Source organism: Oncorhynchus clarkii, chromosome 13 (assembly GCF_045791955.1).
Source record: "Oncorhynchus clarkii lewisi isolate Uvic-CL-2024 chromosome 13, UVic_Ocla_1.0, whole genome shotgun sequence".
NCBI classification, from domain to species: domain Eukaryota; kingdom Metazoa; phylum Chordata; class Actinopteri; order Salmoniformes; family Salmonidae; genus Oncorhynchus; species Oncorhynchus clarkii.
The window spans coordinates 8,280,348-8,300,122 of NC_092159.1; the positions used below are offsets into that span (position 1 = coordinate 8,280,348).

The window sequence follows — 19,775 nt, forward strand, 5'->3', positions numbered from 1 at the left end:
GTGTAACCGCTCTAAGACAGAGCTGTGCATGCAATGACTGACCATCCAACGTCATAGCTTCATCCATGTTTTGGGCTATACAGTGTATGTTTACATTTACAACATTGGAGCAAAACAAGCTTATATTTTGGGTTCTGATGGGGTACAACAGTTGAACTAAGCACAAGTTATATTAACTGCGGATTGCCCCTTTTATTGATTAACAATTGTTTTAAAAGTTAATAATAACGGACTTTTGAGACAATAGTGGCCTTTTTTTCCAGAAACACACACCAATATTTTTTTCTAAAACGTATTCACCTGAAAAAAGGCCTGTGTGAGGTGTGTTAACTATTCTTTATAGCAATAGACACGTGTGTAGGTGTGGCTTATAGGGTGTCTAATTGTTCTAAATGTTTTCAAAATGGGTGAGAGCCTGTTTTGTTTTTGTACAGACACCACTCCTACCTAAACAGCACCCTCACCTGCGAAGTAGAAATCAAAGGAAGAGAAACTGGAAATTGAATAACTGCAGTTGACATAGCTAAGTAAATTGAAGAATACTCTTATTGCAATGTGGATGGCTCTTAAAAGAGCCTTTGATTGTGCATAGTGTAGTCTATGGTGTTGCCAGGGAACAGCATCCTTTGTGAAGAAGTAGGAGGTGAAGGTCTCCTGCACACAGATTGCCTCCTGTGCTGCGTTGTTGGCCCCCATCCTGGCAACATCCTGCAGAGCAGCAGACCTCTCCTCTGGCACACGGCGGAGCGCTGCAGGTCCCCTCCTGTTCATCATCATGAAGTTATGCAGGACACAGGTAGCCTTCACAGATGCCGGAAATCCCCCACGAGACAGTCCCAGATGGCCCTGGTCACCCAACTGTGCCGTGCCCTACACAGTAACTGTAGGCAATCGTTTAAGAAATCTCCAGAAGCAAGGCATCTGTAGGAATATGGAAGATAATGTCATTAGACTTTTACACCACAAGGTCATTGTGGATTACAAAGTATAATATATCTTATAACATTGGATAGATGCATGTGTAGAATGTGACGACAGCAGGATCATATCAAGGATAGCGTCACAAATGAATACATAAATACCACTTGAAGCTTGATGATGACTTGATCATTTGAATCAGCTGAGTGGCACGGAGGCAAAAATTAAAATGCGCACCCCTTTGAGACCCCAGGAACAGGACTGGGAACCATTGCTCTTCATCTGCAGACAGGGTTTCACAGCTCTGTATCTGAGGACAGAAAACAGACTTCATTATACTAAAATTAGACTGCACTGAATATTATGTTACGATTCTCTCCGTCCTCACTTCTTACTATGGAGTGGAACTACACAACAGTACCTGCCCTATCCAGAATAGCCTACTCTACCTTATTTGACAGTTGGAGCAGCTATCCATCCTTTCACTCTCTTCCATGGCTGTTAGCTAGCTACCTACAAATGCATTTGGAGTTTGTTTTACAATTACATCAAGATAGCTAGCCATTATGAAGTTAGGTAACTGGTGATATTTAATTCAGTTAGCTAGCTATGCAGTATGTAAAGTTGGTTAGATAGATAGCTACGTTAGCAGTTCAGTTGAGTTAAATTACACTGTAGCTAGTTCGCTAATAATACATAAACTGTGTAAATTGACTGTAGCACGCTTATTGGTCATAGTATGGGTATAGTTAGTCTACCAAAAGTTCCCGCATTTCGTACTTCATTAACCAAAATACAAAGTATACAAGCAGTGGACACTTCCGTGCTTTTATGGCCCATAATGCAGTTCAGAAAATAGGCTCCAACGTTTTCAGATTTGAACAAAATGGCGGAAAATATGCGGGCGAAGTCCGACGAGAAAAGAGACGAATTCATTGCTTTAATTAATTATGGCAAATGTTTAAAAAATGTCGAGCAATGTAATACAGTAATTAATTTTCAAATAAGGTTACACATTATGTTGCCAGACGATTTGTTAGCTACGCTATTCTTACCAACCGCATAGTATATCAATACAGCACTATGTGCTGGTATGTTACCCGTTAGTTGGCTACTAATACATCGAACTTGCCAGTATATTAAATAATTTATATGCTATCTAACTACCCAACTGTGTTGTTTGAATGTTAAATGACGAGACAGAGGCATTGATGCGAGTAACCAGTCTTGTTCAGTACATGACAACACATCCGGGTATCTCAAGCACCCCGGTAAAACACAAGAGTTGCAGTAATGAACATTTACCAACAGATGGCATCACTGTGCAATCTTACACCCATAACATCTTCCATTTAATAAAATAGGACAGGAGGTGTCAATTCACTAACAAAACAAACCTAGTAACAATTTCCAACATGAACAGTTTAGTAATTATTATTATAATTTTTTCCCAGGTAACAACAACACATTTTGATATTCTCTTCACTTTTATCTCTGTCAACAATCCCTGATGGGAAACCTACAGATTAAGTATTTTTGGTGGCTGGGACAGACGCCCGCAGCGTGAAAAGACAGGGGGCTTGTCTGCAAGGACTGCGGGTTCCCGCACAGGCGTGTCACCTGAATGTCTAAGGGGAGAATTGATGGGCGAGGGAGCGGCCGACCTGTGATCCCCTGGCTCTTCGCCCAGTGCCTCAGGCCCCATGTGACTTGCTGGGGTTCTGTCTTTTGTCATGCGACCCCTTTGGCCATCATGGTTCTGAGTAGGTGCTGGCTCAGCAATCCGAAGGTCAACCCTGTTACGACGGTACAGTGATCCATTCACTTCGACCAAGTAGGAGCGTGGTGCCACTTTCTGTACACAGGATCCGAGTCTCCAAAGGCCTGTCCGGTCCCCTGGTAGTGGCTTCATTCGCACCGTTTCACCCACCCTGAGCTCAGGTAAGTCTTTTGCGATTTGTCGTAGATGAACTTGGAGACCTGTCTTCTGTGACGTAGCTTCACCAGCACGTCTGTCACCACACATGGCTCCAGGAGAGTGCTGGCTACTGGCAGAGCTGCTTTTAAGCGCCGTGCCATGAGGCGCTGTGCCGGGCTGCTGTCCATGCCTTCTGTCGGGGTATTGCGCCACTGCAAGATTGCTTTCCAGGCATCTTTGCCCTCTCGCAGAGCCTTTTTGCAGAGGTTCTTTGCGATTTTTACTGCGGACTCTGCCTTCCCATTAGCTTTTGGGTGTTGTGGTGATGAAGTGACGTGCTCGAATTCCCATCCTGCAGCAAATTTTCGGAACTCAACTCCGGAGAATTGGGGTCCATTGTCTGAAATTACCCTATCTGGCTGGCCATAGCGGGCAAACTGAGCCTTGCAGCGTTTGATCGTTGTCTCTGCTGAGAGGTCGGGGAGGAGGTCGATCTCCCAAAAGTCTGAGTAATGATCGACTACCAGCAGAAAGTCTTTGCCACTGTGCTGGAAGAGATCTAGACTTACTATCTGCCAGGGGCGCATCGGTAGCTCGTGGGACATCATCGTCTCTCTCTGTTGCTCAATGGCATATTCATTGCAGATTGTGCATTTACTGACATAGTCTTTGATTTCACTCTGCATTCCTGGCCAATACAGTGTGTCACGTGCTTGTCTGTAACAGGCCTCACCTCCTATGTGACTTGAGTGCACACGCGCCAACATCTCAGGGCGCAGAGACCGGGGAATAACGACTCTCTGAATCTTGAATATTACTCCGTTTTGAACACTGAGCTCCTCTTTGACTGGCCAATATTCTCTGACGGCTAAAGCAGTTTCTTCCCTGCAGTCGGGCCAGCCCATCAGAATCACAGACCTCAATGCCTGGAGTTGCCTGTCCCTGTCTGTGTGCTGTCTGATTTGTATAAGGCGCTGGTCCGTAACATTAAGGTAGTCAGCCTGGTTGATGTGTTCAACATCCACTTGCTCTGTTTGTAAGCTGCACACTGCATGTTGTTCATGCATGGAGCGTGTGTGAGTGCCTGATGCAGTAGCCCTGCTGAGCGTGTCACTCACATACATCTCTGGCCCTGGCTTATACACCACCTTGAGGTTGTAGTTTTGTAGGGCCAGTAGCATGCTCTGCAGTCGTTTTGGGGCATTCAGGAGAGGCTTGCTGAATATAGCAATAAGGGGCTTGTGATCTGTCTCTGCGGTAATATTGTTGCGCCCGTACAGGTAGTGGTGGAAGCGTTGGCATGCAAACACAATGCTGAGGCACTCCTTCTCTATCTGGGCATAGTTCTGCTCTGTTGGGGTGAGTGCCCTAGAGGCGAATGCCACAGGCTGGCCCTCCTGCATGAGGCAACAGCCAAGTCCATACTGGCTTGAGTCACTCTGAATCGTGACAGGTTTTGACACATTGTAGTATCGCAGTATAGGTGTCTGGGTGACCAGTTGTTTTATTTCCCTCACCGCTGCGTCATGTTTTGGGAGCCAATGCCAGATGGTGTCCTTGTCCATGAGCCTCCTCAATGGCTCACACACTTCAGAGAGCCGCGGTAGGAATTTGGCCAGATAGGTGACGAATCCGACGAAGCGCTGCACTCCCTTCACGTCAGATGGGTGGGGCATTTCCAAGACAGCCTTCACTTTTTCAGGATCCGCCTTCAATCCGGTGGAGGACAAGATGTGCCCATGAAAGCGGACCTCTGGCACTTTAAACTGAAGCTTTTTTATGCTTAGCCTTAGCTTGACATGTCTGCATCTGGCCATCAGGGCCAGCAGCTTGGCGTCATGGTCACATTCTGCCTCCTCATCACTGTCCCCACAGCCCACTACGAGGATGTCATCTGCTATGGGTTCCACGCCACTGAGTCCCATCAACAGCTCATGCTGTTTCCGCTGATACACCTCTGGAGCCACGGAGACACCAAACGGAAGCTTCAACCACCTCTTCCTGCCCCAGGGTGTCCAAAAGGTGGTCATGTAGCTGCTGGGCTCGTCGAGCTTGCACTGCAGGAAGGCATCCACGAGCGTGAAGACTCTGGCCTTTGGGAGCTTGTAAAGAACATCCTCCAACGTGGGCATAATGTAATGTGAACGTCGCAGAGCCCGGTTGAGGTGTTTAGGATCAATGCATATCCGTAGCTTGTCTGGTTTCTTGACGATAACCATATTACTTATCCAGTCCGTAGGCTCGGTGACGGATATGATGTGGCCATCTGCTTCGTATTTGTCAAGCTGAGCCTTCGTAGCTGCTTTCATGGCCACTGGTACATTGCGGGGTGCACACTGGACAGGCTGGATTGCTGCGTCCAACTCAAAGTGGACTTCCCCAGGAACTGACTCGACCGGTGCGTTGAAGACATCATGGTACTTGCTTAGGAGTGTCTCCTTGCTCAGGGGCTATAATGTTAAGATCAGCTGGGATGGTGAAGTTAATAAGTCCAAGGCGCTCGCATGTAGAACCTGACAGTAATGGCTGTTGACTAGCCTCAACTATTTCAAACTCAAGGTTGTATTTCTGGCCACGTAAAACACACTGTCACAAACAGGCCTAAAGAGGTCATGAACTGGCCTGAATACAGTTTCAGCTTGGTGCTACTCTGTGTGAGTTTGTCTCTGGGCGCGAGCCTCCTTTTGTCTTTAAGGCTCATAACGTTGCATGTGGCCCCTGAATCTAGCTGGCATTGCTGTGGTTTATTATTAAGTAGCAGAGTGACAAGCCACTTTTGTCCTTTTGCCCTCACTGCCCCTATGCACTCGCTAGCATATACATCCTCTGTGATGTCGTTCCCTTCATCTGTGTTTGTTTCCATGGAGTGCACTTTACCCTCCTTTCTCTTGCTTTTCATGCAGACCCTTGCGAAGTGATTAGCTGTACCACAGGATTTGCATATTTTTCCATAGGCTGGGCAGTGTTCTTTTCCTCGTCCATGAGAAATGCCACAATATCGGCATGTATTGGGGTTGTCTACTGCAGAGTTGGCTGTAGTATTAGCATTAGCTGTGGCAAAGGGGAATTTCTTTACTGGCTGCCTGAATGTAGCATTGACATTGTCCGTATGTTGCCTTTCTAGCTCCATGAACCTTATCCGTATATCAGTAAGCTCTGCTGCACGGTATGTCTCCACTGCCAAGGCCAGCGTCAGGTCACGTTCTCTCAGCAAACGTCTGCGGGTGCCCTCATCAGTTATGCCAAGCACAATCTTATCTCTGATCAGTTCATCTCTTAAAGCACCATAGTCACATGTAGCTGCCTTTTCCCTTAACCTAGTGACAAAGCTGTCAATGGACTCCCCGTCCTCCTGTTTGCAACGACCGAAAACATAACGCTCGTAGATGACGTTCTTTGCTGGCGTAAAGTAATGTTCAAGAGCATCAAGAATAGCTATAGCGTTACCTTGCTGAGCTGCTGTTAGGTTCAGGTTGTGTTTGTATACGTGTCGGCATTCAGTTCCCATTATAGTCCTCAAAGTGGCAGCCACTACCTCATCTTCCTTTTCCAGAAGTCCCGTTGCTAGCGCATAGTCCTCCCATTCACCTCTAAACGTATCCCAGTTCGTGCTCCAATCCCCGCTGGGGAATGTTCGCTGCCATGTCTAACCGGTGCTAACAACACTGAAACTAACTAGCAAACTCACTAAATTTTACACAAATAAGCATTTGTTTGTAAACCAGAGCAGGTGACTCTAATTTGCGGAAAGCATGGTTAGTTATCCGACTCTGACAGCATGTTTGAATGTTAAATGACGAGACAGAGGCATTGATGCGAGTAACCAGTCTTGTTCAGTACATGACAACACATCCGGGTATCTCAAGCACCCCGGTAAAACACAAGAGTTGCAGTAATGAACATTTACCAACAGATGGCATCACTGTGCCATCTTACACCCATAACAGTTCGTAAATTGCGTTTTGCTCTTGAAGTGTTCAGAGCGCACACTGGACTCACAATGGCAGTCAAGCACCCAAGCTAACATTGGCTAGCTACTTCATTTACTCGCCCTTATCTATAGCACAGACGAGAATGCTCTTGTAACAGTATAACTTTCGTCCGTCCCCTCGCCCCTACCCGGGCTCGAACCAGGGACCCTCTGCACACATCACCCTCGAAGCGTCGTTGCCCATCGCGCCGAGACAGAAGGTCTCAGAGCGAGGTCGCCGATTGAAACGCTATTAGCACCACCACTAACCAGCCATTTCACATCGGTTACACTCTGAAATCGGAGTAGAGTGAATTTACATACGCAACCTATTGACTTGATTATTCACGTCATTCTTAGTTTGGCGGTATGGTCGTTGAGCGTTCCTAATGGACATTGTCTAAGGTCTTGTCATTTGTTTTATTAACAAGAAGTTGCATAGTAACAGAATCAGAATCAACTTCCAAATTGGAAGGATACCGTTCGTTTACAGTTTCCTAAAATTAACTAATAGTATATACAATCATTAAGTATGTAGTATACAGTATGTTATTCGAACACGGATATAGTCTTTATCCCAAAGTGTATTTACTTACTTGAAATAGGTTCTCCCAGCAGCAATGTGGACGATTGGAAACAGGGCAGCGAAGTGTCACCAGAGCGGGTTAGAGCACACAACTTTTTAACTGTTAATGGAGAATAGATTGAACTATTTACCCATTTAATACCCAGATATTTGTTGCACAACAGAACTGCTGCTGCCAGGATGCCCACAAGCGAGCCACGCGGTAGTTTACCGCGTGCAAGTGTACACAGGCCATAACAAATATCATGTTAATTTTATATAAATGACAACGCGACACACAGCTTTTGTTTCTTATATCCCATACGTAACTGTATTGCAGAAATACAGTTTGACATTTGCTATCATTGTTTTCTATGTTGCGTGCACGCTTCATAGTTTACGTGGTAACAGTCATTGTTATAATTTAACCATTATCATTCTCAAGTAAATAGTCACAGTTCAAAGTAATGTCTTGTTTACGTCTATTCCTCAGCAGTGATGGATGCCACGGTGTGCTGATAAAGGAGGTCCGACCTGAATCCCAGGGTTAAAATACGGTTCCGGAAGGGCGTTGGGAAATGCCCACCGTCTCTTCACCCCGGTGGAACTCTTTTTCCCTTTGACGAGTTTAAAATAGCGAAGTACAGTTATACATTGATATTGTATACTGTTATTGATAAAATAATGCTTATATTTAACGTTATCATTATTGTAGAAATGTAAAACTTGACGGTTTTGCAGACTTGTCTTGGAGCTGGCCACTCCCCTTATAATGGAACGTCCCATCAGCGAGTTTATTTTTGGTTTATGTACGTTCTGTTCCTGCACGTTATAGCGTAGTTCTTTTTAACGTTAATACTTTACAGGACAGTTCGTTTTTCCAAGTCATTTAGCCCTTGGTATATTTTAAAGCACTTTGGTTTATTTGCTGAGTCGTAATTTGTATCAGCCAAGTTTTGATAAATAAACCCCCTTATTGTTTCATTGTGATGCTCACTTGATTTGATTGACAGCCTGACTCAGCGTTCTCTTCAACAGAGCCTGGATGCTCCTGATCAAGTCCACCTCCTGCGGTACACAAACACAACCATCACCTTATTTTCAGATTGGTTTCTAGTGAAATAACGTCTAGGCAACATTTAATGATGATACAAGTATTTAGGTGAACTAGAGCAAAGACAAGTCAATGTTATTTTTGTATCATCAGCAGCTCCTCTACGCGGTCGCAGTTCCCGACAGGTTAGGTTATCCGTGGCGATGGCGAACGGGATCTCGGTGGCGTCCTGCGCCTTCAACAGCCTCCTCTTCTGCTGCAGGAGGAGGTCTGTCTCGGCCACCAGCTTCTCGATGTGTCGCTGCAGCTCCGACTTCCAGAAGTGGATATGCTGCAGTCTCTCTCCCAGGTGCCGCGTGCCCTCAGCTTGGGTGCGCAGAGTCCCGGCCTTGGTCTCCGTATCCAGTGTTTTAGACTCATGGCGAATCCTCTTTGCGTTGTTTCAGTCTGTAACCACCTGGTGAAGGGTAGAGAAATGCTTGAAGTGCCATTCCTCCAGGCTTCCATTCGTCCAGGCTTCCATTCCTCCGGGCTGCCATTCCTCCGGGCTGCCATTCCTCCGGGCTTCCATTCCTCCGGGCTTCCATTCCTCCGGGCTTCCATTCCTCCGGGCTTCCATTCCTCCGGGCTGCCATTCCTCCGGGCTTCCATTCCTCCGGGCTTCCATTCCTCCGGGCTGCCATTCCTCCGGGCTGCCATTCCTCCGGGCTGCCATTCCTCCGGGCTGCCATTCCTCCGGGCTTCCATTCCTCCGGGCTGCCATTCCTCCGGGCTGCCATTCCTCCGGGCTGCCATTCCTCCGAGCTTCCATTCCTCCGGGCTGCCATTCCTCCGGGCTGCCATTCCTCCGGGCTTCCATTCCTCCGGGCTGCCATTCCTCCGGGCTGCCATTCCTCCGGGCTGCCATTCCTCTGAACGGTACCCCGCAGTAGCCAAGCCAGAGGAGGGATACAAGTGTATGCGTGCGGGAGGCCACTCTAAAGTGTGCAATGCCACAGATGTCTCAAGTTTTGAGGTAGCATGCAATTGGCATGCTGACTGAAGGAATGTTCACCAGAGCTGTTGCCAGAGAATTTAATGTTAATTTCTCTTCCATAAGCCACCTCCAACATTGTTTTAGACAATATGGCAGAATTTTGAATAACCACACCAGACCAGGACCTCCACATCTGGGTTCTTCACCTGCAGGATCGTCTGAGACCAGCCACCCAGACAGCTGATGAAACTGAGGACTATTTCTGTCTGTAATAAAGACCTTTTGTGGGGGAACAAATCATTCTGATTGGCTGGGCCTGGCTCCCAAGTGGGTGGTCCTATGCTCTTCCAGGCCCGTCTATGGCTGCGCCCCTGCCCAGTCATATGAAGTCCATAGATTAGAGCCTAATACATTTATTTCAATTGACTGATTTCCTGACTGATTTCCTGTAACTCAGTAAAACTGTTGAAATGGTTGCATGTTACGTTTCTATTTTTCTTCAGTATACATTCTCAGGAAACAACGAATGGTGGATGGATGAACACACACACTTTTCTCAAATGTATTCACCTGAAAATAGGCCTATGTTAGGTGCTCTAATTACCTTTTTTTCCAAACACCAATGGACCAATGTTAGTAAAGTAATGACTGTCTGGTCTGCGTTACGTTCTAATAGTCTAACTGAGGATGAGTCATGGTGATAATAGGCTGCTGGTTAATGCTCTGCTGGCTACTAGGTCTTCTGCCTTCTCACTAACAAACGTATTTTCCAACCACGACGTTGTTGATCGAGAACTATAAACACCTTAACTCACCACAGCCACAATTTCCCCTCAAAACACACACACAGGAACACACACACACACACACACACACACGAACACAGCATATTCACACCCCTCCACCTCTTCACTTTAAAACCCTTTAGTGAGTCTGAGGTCTCTGGTCTATTGATGGGAATCAGTGTCTTCAGGCTTGTGTCCCAAATGACACCATGTTCCCTAGATACAGGAGTGCACTACTTTTGACCAGGACTCAATGTCATTTGGGAAACATTCCCTGGTGTGAGTGGAATTTCCTGCTTCCTTTTATACTGGGATTCGTCGTCACACAGTGATGATGCAATTACACTGGAACTAGTGATTGACCAACGGGTGGAGTTATTTTCCATCGGGCTTGTGTTCACTATTCAGCCACTTCAGATAACGTTGTTACCTCATCTGCCTCACTCCTCCCCTCTGTGTGTGCACTCGTTCTCACTCTCTTTCCTACCTGGTTCACTTTCTCACTGTCTCGAGGGAGTAGCAGCTCTGATCTTTAGCTCCACACAGTCCACAGTACCTCGTCTCCTCCAGGACTCCAGTCCACAGTACCTCGTCTCCTCCAGGACTCCAGTCCACAGTACCTCGTCTCCTCCAGGACTCCAGTCCACAGTACCTCGTCTCCTCCAGGACTCCAGTCCACAGTACCTCGTCTCCTCCAGGACTCCAGTCCACAGTACCTCGTCTCCTCCAGGACTCCAAAAAGGTAAGGGTCTGTTGCTCTGCTGGTGGCTGGGAAATGGTGCTCTGAGTTGGGGGGTTTCAGAGTGCTTCTTTGGAGGATATAATAAAATATTATAGAGTTGTGTGTATGACTAGGAATATCTGTTTGTTTTGTGTGTTGCTACGTGAGAAAGAAAAGACTTGTTAGAAGAGGGGTGTTTTTAAATCGGTTTAGAGAAAACACAGCACCAGTCACCCTACCTTCTAACTCTGTCTTGGCGCCTAATGTTTGACAGCTCTGTTAGATGTGTACACACAGACATCTCTGTTAGATGTGTACACACAGACATCTCTGTTAGATGTGTACACACAGACGTCTCTGTTAGATGTGTACACACAGACAGCTCTGTTAGATGTGTACACACAGACAGCTCTGTTAGATGTGTACACACAGACAGCTCTGTTAGATGTGTACACACAGACAGCGCTGTTAGATGTGTACACACAGACAGCGCTGTTAGACGTGTACACACAGACAGCGCTGTTAGACGTGTACACACAGACAGCGCTGTTAGACGTGTACACACAGACAGCGCTGTTAGATGTGTACACACAGACAGCGTTGTTAGATGTGTACACACAGACAGCTCTGTTAGACGTGTACACACAGACAGCGCTGTTAGACGTGTACACACAGACAGCGCTGTTAGACGTGTACACACAGACAGCGCTGTTAGACGTGTACACACAGACAGCTCTGTTAGATGTGTACACACAGACATCTCTGTTAGACGTGTACACACAGACAGCTCTGTTAGATGTGTACACACAGACCGAGTGGAAAACTGTACTTCACACATCAGTGAATTTGATAGCTAACCAAACCATGATAGGGTAGAATACCCAGGGCCCATTATGGGGACATGTCCAGCTGTTCTGTGAGATGTTGGATTAAGGAAATGAAAATGAATCCTTGTGTAAATGTTTAACTGACTAGGGTGTGAGAGTTATGGTTCCTGCCCATGGTAAATGGGTATAGTAAAGGTCAGGTTTGGGGTCAATGCAAATTGAGGTCAGTCAGTTCAGGAAGTAATCTGAAAAAAGCTACTAGTAGAAGCTACTAGTTGTAACATTTTGTATTTAAAATTCAAAACACTTCCTGAAATGGGTGTCTTTAATTCTATTTAACCCACTGTTGACCAGGGCCCATAGGGTAGTGTACTACTGTTGACCAGGGCCCATAGGACTCCGGTTAAAAGTAGTGAACGACAGTATATAGGGAATAGGCTGAGCGTAAACTTCAACATTCTGTGCAACTTCTGGCGCACGTTTACTGTGACCACTGAGGCTGTACCCACTTTAAGTTTAGTTTAAACCAGGGGCGCAACTTTACTGGGGACATGTCCCCCCACATTCTGAAATTCCATTTAGTGTGATACAAAACGAGGCAACGGTGTGCGTTAGGACCATGCAGACGCCTCCGAGCGGTCAGGTAGGTTGTTTGGAGTGGATAAAAATAATACAATTATGTCCCCCCCCCCCCCCCACTTCTAAAACCAAAGTTGCGTAGACTACTATTTGGTCATAATGTAGGACTACCAGAGGGGCCTACCATCAAAAACAATGGAGAAAATGCATCCCATAACATTTTAACATGGAAATACCTGTTCTATCATTCAGCCTACAGTAGCAGCCAATGTGTGGTGTTCAATGTAGGCTACATTCTATGAGACGTTTGAAAAACACATTCAGGGCTTGTTGACATGAACCTGTTAATCCACTTGTCCTTTAGACAAGGAGGAGACTGAAAATGTTGTTGAGTCGTTTGATGCAAGAAACCACTTTCTGAAATAGAATGCATTATTATTCTCATCCCATTATGACAGAGAATCAGACTAATTATGCTTCCCTCTGCCGATTGGCTACTTAGCTTATTCAAGCCTGTCTCAAAATACAACACTGCCCCTTTAAGACAAACAAGCTCTTTAGCTGAATCACTTTTCAAAGATGTCTAGAAATGCACACGTGTTGTGTCTTGTAGGAAACAAACACTCCCCCATTGAGGATTACAACTGATCTATAACTGGGCTAATAACTCACTAACTAGCAAAGGATATGAACAAATGTGCACACGTGTTGTGTCTTGTAGGAAACAAACACTCCCCCATTGAGGATTACAACTGATCTATAACTGGGCTAATAACTCACCAACGAGCAAAGAATATGATCTCAAAACAGCTCATCTACTCACGACCGCTGATTCTGTAAAGTCAGTCACGTTCAACGTGAAGGGCACATGTATGGCAGTGGTTTATTTGCATATAGGCCTACTGCAGCTCTGATTGGTTACGGCGCACCGGTCTGTTTAGATTAGAGTATGTGCATGTCAACGCATTAGAATCCTACTCTGATGAGTTCTGTCTACAACAAAGTCTCTTGAATCGTTGGTTTTGTTTCGGTATGTTGCATTGAAAGTAGCTAATAATTGCGTTGATTCGATCACAATTCCCACAGTAAAGGGTTGATAGTGGTAACTAACGGGGAAAACTAGAAAGTTGAGTGAGGTTCAATCTCGTGCTTCTCTGCACGGGCTGATTTTATTTCTGCAACAGAAGCCGCTCCCCGCAACACACACACACTCAACAACTCTACCTCACTTCCTCATGATCCCGTGGAACAAAGTCCAACAGATAAGCCTCCGTTACAGCTTCATAACAACACCATCGTCAACTACATGATGCTGTATAACATTTACCCATAGGGTTTGTCCCAAATGGCAGCCTGTTTCATATTTAGTGCACTGCTTTTGACCAGGGCCCACGTGGGAAATAGGGTGTCATTTGGGATGAACTCATACAGAGCATTCAGAACTTTTTCCAAATTTTGTTACATTACAGCCCTATTCTTAAATTGATTAAATCGTTTTCCCCTCATCAATCTGCACATAATATCCCACAATGATAATGCAAAAACAGTTTTTTAGAAATGTTAGCTAATGTATAAAAACAAAAACAAATGAACATATCACATTTACATAAGTATTCAGACCCTTTACTCAGTACTTTGTTGAAGCACCTTAGGCAGTGATTACAGCCGCGGGTCTTCTTGGGTATGACGCTACAAGTTTAGCACACCTGTATTCCTCTCATTCCTCTCTGCAGATCCTCTATAACTCTGTCAGGGTGGATGGGGAGTGTCACTGCAAAGCTATTTTCAGGTCTCACCAAAGATGTTCGATTGGGTTCAAGTCTGGGCCACTCAAGGACATTCAGAGTCTTGTCCCGAAGCCACTCCTGCGTTGTCTTGACTGTGTGCTTAGGGTCGTTGTCCTGTTGGAAGGTGAACCTTCACCCCAGTCTGAGTTCCTGAGTACTCAGGGTCAGGTTTTCATCAAGGATCTCTCTGTACTTTGCTCCATTAATCTTTGCCTCGCAGTCCCTGCCGCTGAAAACCGTAGGGATGGTGCCAGGTTTCCTCCAGACGTGACGCTTGGCATTCAGGCCAAAGAGTTCAATCTTGGTTTCATCGGTCCAGAGAATCTTGTTTCTGATGGTCTGAGTCCTTTAGGTGCCTTTTGGTAAACTCCAAGCAGGCTGTCGTGTGCCTTTCACTGAGTGCTTCCATCTGGCCACTCTACCATAAAGGCCTGATTGGTGGAATGCTGCAGAGATGGTTGTCCTTCTGGAAGGTTCTCCCATCTCCACAGAGGAACTCTAGAGCTCTGACAGAGTGACCATCTGGTTCTTCTTCACCTCCCTGACCAAGGCCCTTCTCCCCCGATTGCTCAGTTTGGCCGGGCGGCCAGCTCTAGGAAGAGTCTTGATGGTTCTAATCTTCTTCTATTTAAGAATGATGGAGACCGCTGTGTTCTTGGTGACCTTCTATGCTGCATAAATGTTTTGGTACCCTTCTCCAGATTTGTGCCTCGACACAATTCTGTCTCGGAGCTCTACGGACAATTCCTTCGACCTCATGGCTTGGTTTTTGCTGTGACATGCACTGTCAACTGTGAAACCTTATTTAGACAGGTGTGTTCCTTTCCAAATCATGTCCAATCAATTGAATTTACCACAGGTTGTAGAAACATTTCAAGGATGATCAATGGAAACAGGATGCACCGGAGCTCAATGTCGAGTCAATTTCATAGCAAAGGGTCTGAATACTTATGTAAATAAGGTATTTGTGTTTTGTTTCTTAAAAATTCAAACATTTTTAAGAACCTGTTTTTGCTTTGTCATTATGGGGTATTGTGATGTCGTTATGGGGTATTGTGATGTCATTATGGGGTATCGTGTGTAGATTTCGGATGATTTTTTCAAATGTAATCAATTTTAGAATTAGGCTGTAATTGAAATACATGTGGAAAAAGTCAAGGGGTCTGAATACTTCCCGAATGCACTGTATGTACAGCGCTGTAGTATAATCTATGCATTTCCTTATAATAGTTTGTTTTTAACGACTGACCTGGTTACTGTAAGTAAAGGTTATTGATGAGCCTGAGGTTAGAATGAATCAGGAGGTTAGAATTTGTATTTATTTTTTGAACATTTATTGAACCAGGAAGTCCCATTTGGATCAGAAGACCTGTTTCCTCATGGAGACCACGTAGATCAATTATGTTTAGATCATGTGATGTATTATAACTGATTCCAGATTACATACTGTACTGTGTATTATAACTGATTCCAGATGACATACTGTATTGTGTATTATAGCTGATTCCAGATGACATACTGTACTGTGTATTATAGCTGATTCCAGATGACATACTGTACTGTGTATTATAGCTGATTCCAGATGACATACTGTACTGTGTATTATAACTGATTCCAGATGACATACTGTACTGTGTATTATAGGGGGGAGAGAAGGTGGGGGCAGAGACATATGTTTTCTCAATGTGATATTTTCATAAGGTGTGCTCACTGTGTTTGTGCTCACTTTCTTCCTCTCTCTCTCTCTATCTCTAACCCACCCCAGACAGTATGGAGAAGAGCCAGTATGGACCCCCCCAGGACTTGTCTGCTCCCCCCTACCCCGGCCCCCCGGCGGGGTACCAGGAAAGTGGGGGGGGAACAGCCTACCCCCCTCAGCCTGGCTTCCAGGGAGGTAAGATATCAGATCTACACGGATACTCTTCGGGACAGTTAAAGCCTACACTCATAGAAAATAAGGTGCTGTCGAGAACATGAAAGGGTTCTATGGCTTTCCCCATAGGAGAACCCTCTGAAGAGCTTTCCAGACCAGGACTAGGTATCATCCGTGTTCAAGAAACCAGACCTTATTCTTTATGTATTATGTAGATTAAACATTTTCCTGGACAGCAACTCCCTTCAAAGTGTTTTCATTAAGCATTTTGGAAGTGTGTGTTATGATAGCCATAGATGTCATGAACATCATTGTTAAGGGCTGGCCAACCACTGGGTTTGTGTTCCCATAATGCTGGCCAACCACTCTGTATCCCTGGGTTTGTGGTCCCATAAGGCTGACCAACCACTCTGTATCCCTGGGTTTGTGTTCCCATAACCCTGGCCAACCACTCTGTATCGCTGGGTTTGTGGTCCCATAATGCTGGCCAACCGCTCTGTATCCCTGGGTTTGTGGTCCTATAATGCTGGCCTACCACTCTGTATCTCTGGGTTTGTGTTCCCATAATGCTGGCCAACCACTCTGTATCCCTGGGTTTGTGTTCCCATAATGCTGGCCAACCACTCTGTATCCCTGGGTTTGTGTTCCCATAATGCTGGCCAACCACTCTGTATCCCTGGGTTTGTGTCCCCATAATGCTGGCCAACCACTCTGTATCTCTGGGTTTGTGTTCCCATAACGCTGGCCAACCACTCTGTATCCCTGGGTTTGTGTTCCCATAATGCTGGCCAACCACTCTGTATCCCTGGGTTTGTGTTCCCATAATGCTGGCCAACCACTCTGTATCCCTGGGTTTGTGTTCCCATAATGCTGGCCAACCACTCTGTATCTCTGGGTTTGTGTTCCCATAATGCTGGCCTACCACTCTGTATCTCTGGGTTTGTGTTCCCATAATGCTGGCCAACCACTCTGTATCCCTGGGTTTGTGATAAATGACAGTGTATTGATGTATTTATTTATCCCTTATTGATCAGGTCCCCAACCCGGCATGTACCCACCACCTCCCCAATACGACACGGGCATGGCACAACCTACAAACGTCCCCAGCGGTGAGTCACACACACTGAAAAAACTCCAAACTGTCGGACCAAAACTACCTCAATCGGTTCCTTATTTTAGTATTCACAGTACCCAGTGAAAAACGAGAACCAAGTTGTACACACACAAGGTATTGGCTGGACGTCCTGGCCCTAGCAACACCCAGCCTTAGCAACCCCTCGAATCCTCTACCCTCTGTAGGGGTTTGAAATATAGAACTAACAACAAGCGACACAATTTTTTGGGGGCCTAAGTTGTTCTATCCCATTCTATTGAGTTATACCCTGTTCTGACCAGTTCTATCCAGTTCTGACCAGTATTTTCCTCTCCCTACAGTAACCCGGGTGGTGGGGATTCTTTCTAGTCCTGTCCAGTTCTATCCAATTCTATGAAGTTCTATCCTGTTCTGACCAGTTCTATCTGGTTCTAACCAGTATTCTCCTCCCTCTGCAGTAACCCAGGTGGTGGTGATGCAGCAGCTGCTGCCAAGAGACGTACCCGGCCAGATGAATTGTCCCCACTGTCAGGTCCCGGTTCTGACAGAGACCACACACGCCACTGGACTGCTCACCTGGGTCATCTGTGGATCACTCGGCTTCTTCCTGTAAGTTGTACACACACACACACACACACACACACTCACACACACACACACACACACATGGAGATATGTGGCACACGTTTTTTTTTCTCTCTCTCACAAACACACATGCACTGTACAGATGGATACACACACTGAATCCCTTCTCTCTCTCTCTCTCTCTCTCTCTCTCTCTCTCTCTCTCTCTCTCTGTCGCTCTCTCTCTGTCTCTCTCCCCCATCTCTCTCTCTGGCTCTCTCTCTCTGTCTCTCTACCCCATCTCTCTCTGTCTCTCTACCCCATCTCTCTCTGTCTCGCTCTCTCTCTCTCTCTGTCTCTCTCTCTCTGTCTCTCTCCCCCATCTCTCTCTCTGGCTCTCTCTCTCTGTCTCTCTACCCCATCTCTCTCTGTCTCTCTACCCCATCTCTCTCTGTCTTTCTACCCCATCTCTCTCTCTCTCTGTCTCTCTCTCTCTGTCTCTCTCTCTCTGTCTCTCTCCCCCATCTCTCTCTCTGGCTCTCTCTCTCTGTCTCTCTACCCCATCTCTCTCTCTGTCTCTCTACCCCATCTCTCTCTGTCTCTCTACCCCATCTATCTCTGTCTCGCTCTCTCTCTCTGTCTCTCTCTCTGTCTCTCTCTCTCTCTACCCCATCTCTCTCTCTCTCTCTACCCCATCTCTCTCTCTCTGTCTCTCTCTCTCGCTCTCTCTCTCTCTGTCTCTCTACCCCATCACTCTCTCTGGCTCTCTCTCTCTCTGTCTCTCTCCCCCATCTCTCTCTGTCTCTCTACCCCATCTCTCTCTGTCTCGCTCTCCCTCTCTCTGTCTCTCTCCCCCATCTCTCTCTCTGGCTCTCTCTCTCTCTGTCTCTCTCCCCCATCTCTCTCTCTGGCTCTCTCTCTCTCTCTCTCTCTCTCTCTCTCTCACCCTCTCTCTCTCTCTCTCTAGGTGCTGGCCATGCTGTTTGATTCCGTTCTGTGTTGACTCCTGTAAGGACGTAGAACACCGCTGCCCCAACTGCAAGAGAGTGATCCACATCCACAAACGCATGTGAACAGACCAAGATGAGACACCTGCCACAAAGTGATCCACATCCACAACTAGCCCCGGCCCACAGCCACTGCTGCCACAAAGTGATCCACATCCACATCTCCTCATGAAAATATAAATATCTATTGTGAGAAGTCACAGTGTAAAGACAATAGTCTGACTGTGGCTGAAATGACTACTGGAAGACCAGCTTAACATTGACTAGTGTCCGTGTGTAACAAGCGAAGGCCACTTCTAGCAGACTCTTTACACTGATTGTAATATATGTTTTCTTTCATTCTGTGAATCTTCATGTTAGACAGAAAGTAGGATTCTATTTGTATTGACGTTGGTATTGATTGGTTGTTGGGTTTTTTAAAGGGACAGTCCACAGTTGAAACAATAAAAAAGCTGAACCCTGCCTCTGTTTTTGTAAAAAGCTGTGGGATGGGGCTGGAGGAATGTAACCGCTCTAACACAGAGCTGTGCATGCACTGACTGACCATCCAAAAGTATATCTTTATCAATGTTTTGGGCTATACAGTGCTATTTTTACATTTACAAACATTGGAGCAAAACAAGCTGATATTTTGGGTTCTGATGGGGTACAACAGTTGAACTAAACTCATAAGGCAGAATAAGTTATATTCTTCAAGATCCAAAAAATGGATGCATTAACTGCTGATTGCCCCTTTAATTGATTAACAATAATAGTTTTAATAAAGTCAATAATGACTTTGACTTTTGAGATGATAGTGGCCCTTGTTTCCAGAAACACACACATATCCATCAATATTTCTTTCTAAAAATGTATTCACCTGAAAAAAGGCCTGTGTTTGATGTGTTAACTATCTTTTTTTCCCAAACACCAATGGACCAATGTTAGTAAAGTAATGACTATCTAGTCTGCATTACGTTCTAATAGTCTAACTGAAGATTTATCATCATGATGATACTGTTTCATGTTTGATGCACTGTCTGCTCGCCCCACACACACACACACACACACACTATCACACGCTCCCCCCACACACACACTATCTCTCTCTCTCTCTCTCTCTCTCTCTCTCTCTCTCTCTCTCTCTCTCTCTCTCTCT

General features: G+C 45.8%; 1 protein-coding gene and 1 long non-coding RNA gene across 3 annotated transcripts; one reads left to right on the top strand and one right to left on the bottom strand.

The window, feature by feature from the left end:
- Positions 1-172: 172 nt before the first annotated feature.
- LOC139423696 (uncharacterized) lies at positions 173-8,190 on the bottom strand. 2 transcript variants are annotated; one of them, XR_011635868.1, is made up of 3 exons: positions 7,403-8,190; positions 1,083-1,228; positions 173-921 (listed from the first exon to the last, which is right to left on the bottom strand). It is a non-coding gene; the product is annotated as an uncharacterized lncRNA (long non-coding RNA). The 2 variants fall into 2 exon arrangements; XR_011635869.1 differs by having other exon boundaries at positions 279-921; positions 1,156-1,228.
- Positions 2,696-19,099, top strand: LOC139423689 (lipopolysaccharide-induced tumor necrosis factor-alpha factor homolog). Its single transcript, XM_071175300.1, has 6 exons — positions 2,696-2,859; positions 10,707-10,928; positions 15,866-15,994; positions 17,008-17,082; positions 17,525-17,675; positions 18,598-19,099. Exons 3-6 carry the CDS (start codon positions 15,871-15,873, stop codon positions 18,701-18,703), a joined length of 456 nt encoding a protein of 151 aa, XP_071031401.1. The 5' UTR covers positions 2,696-2,859; positions 10,707-10,928; positions 15,866-15,870; the 3' UTR covers positions 18,704-19,099.
- Positions 19,100-19,775: the final 676 nt, after the last annotated feature.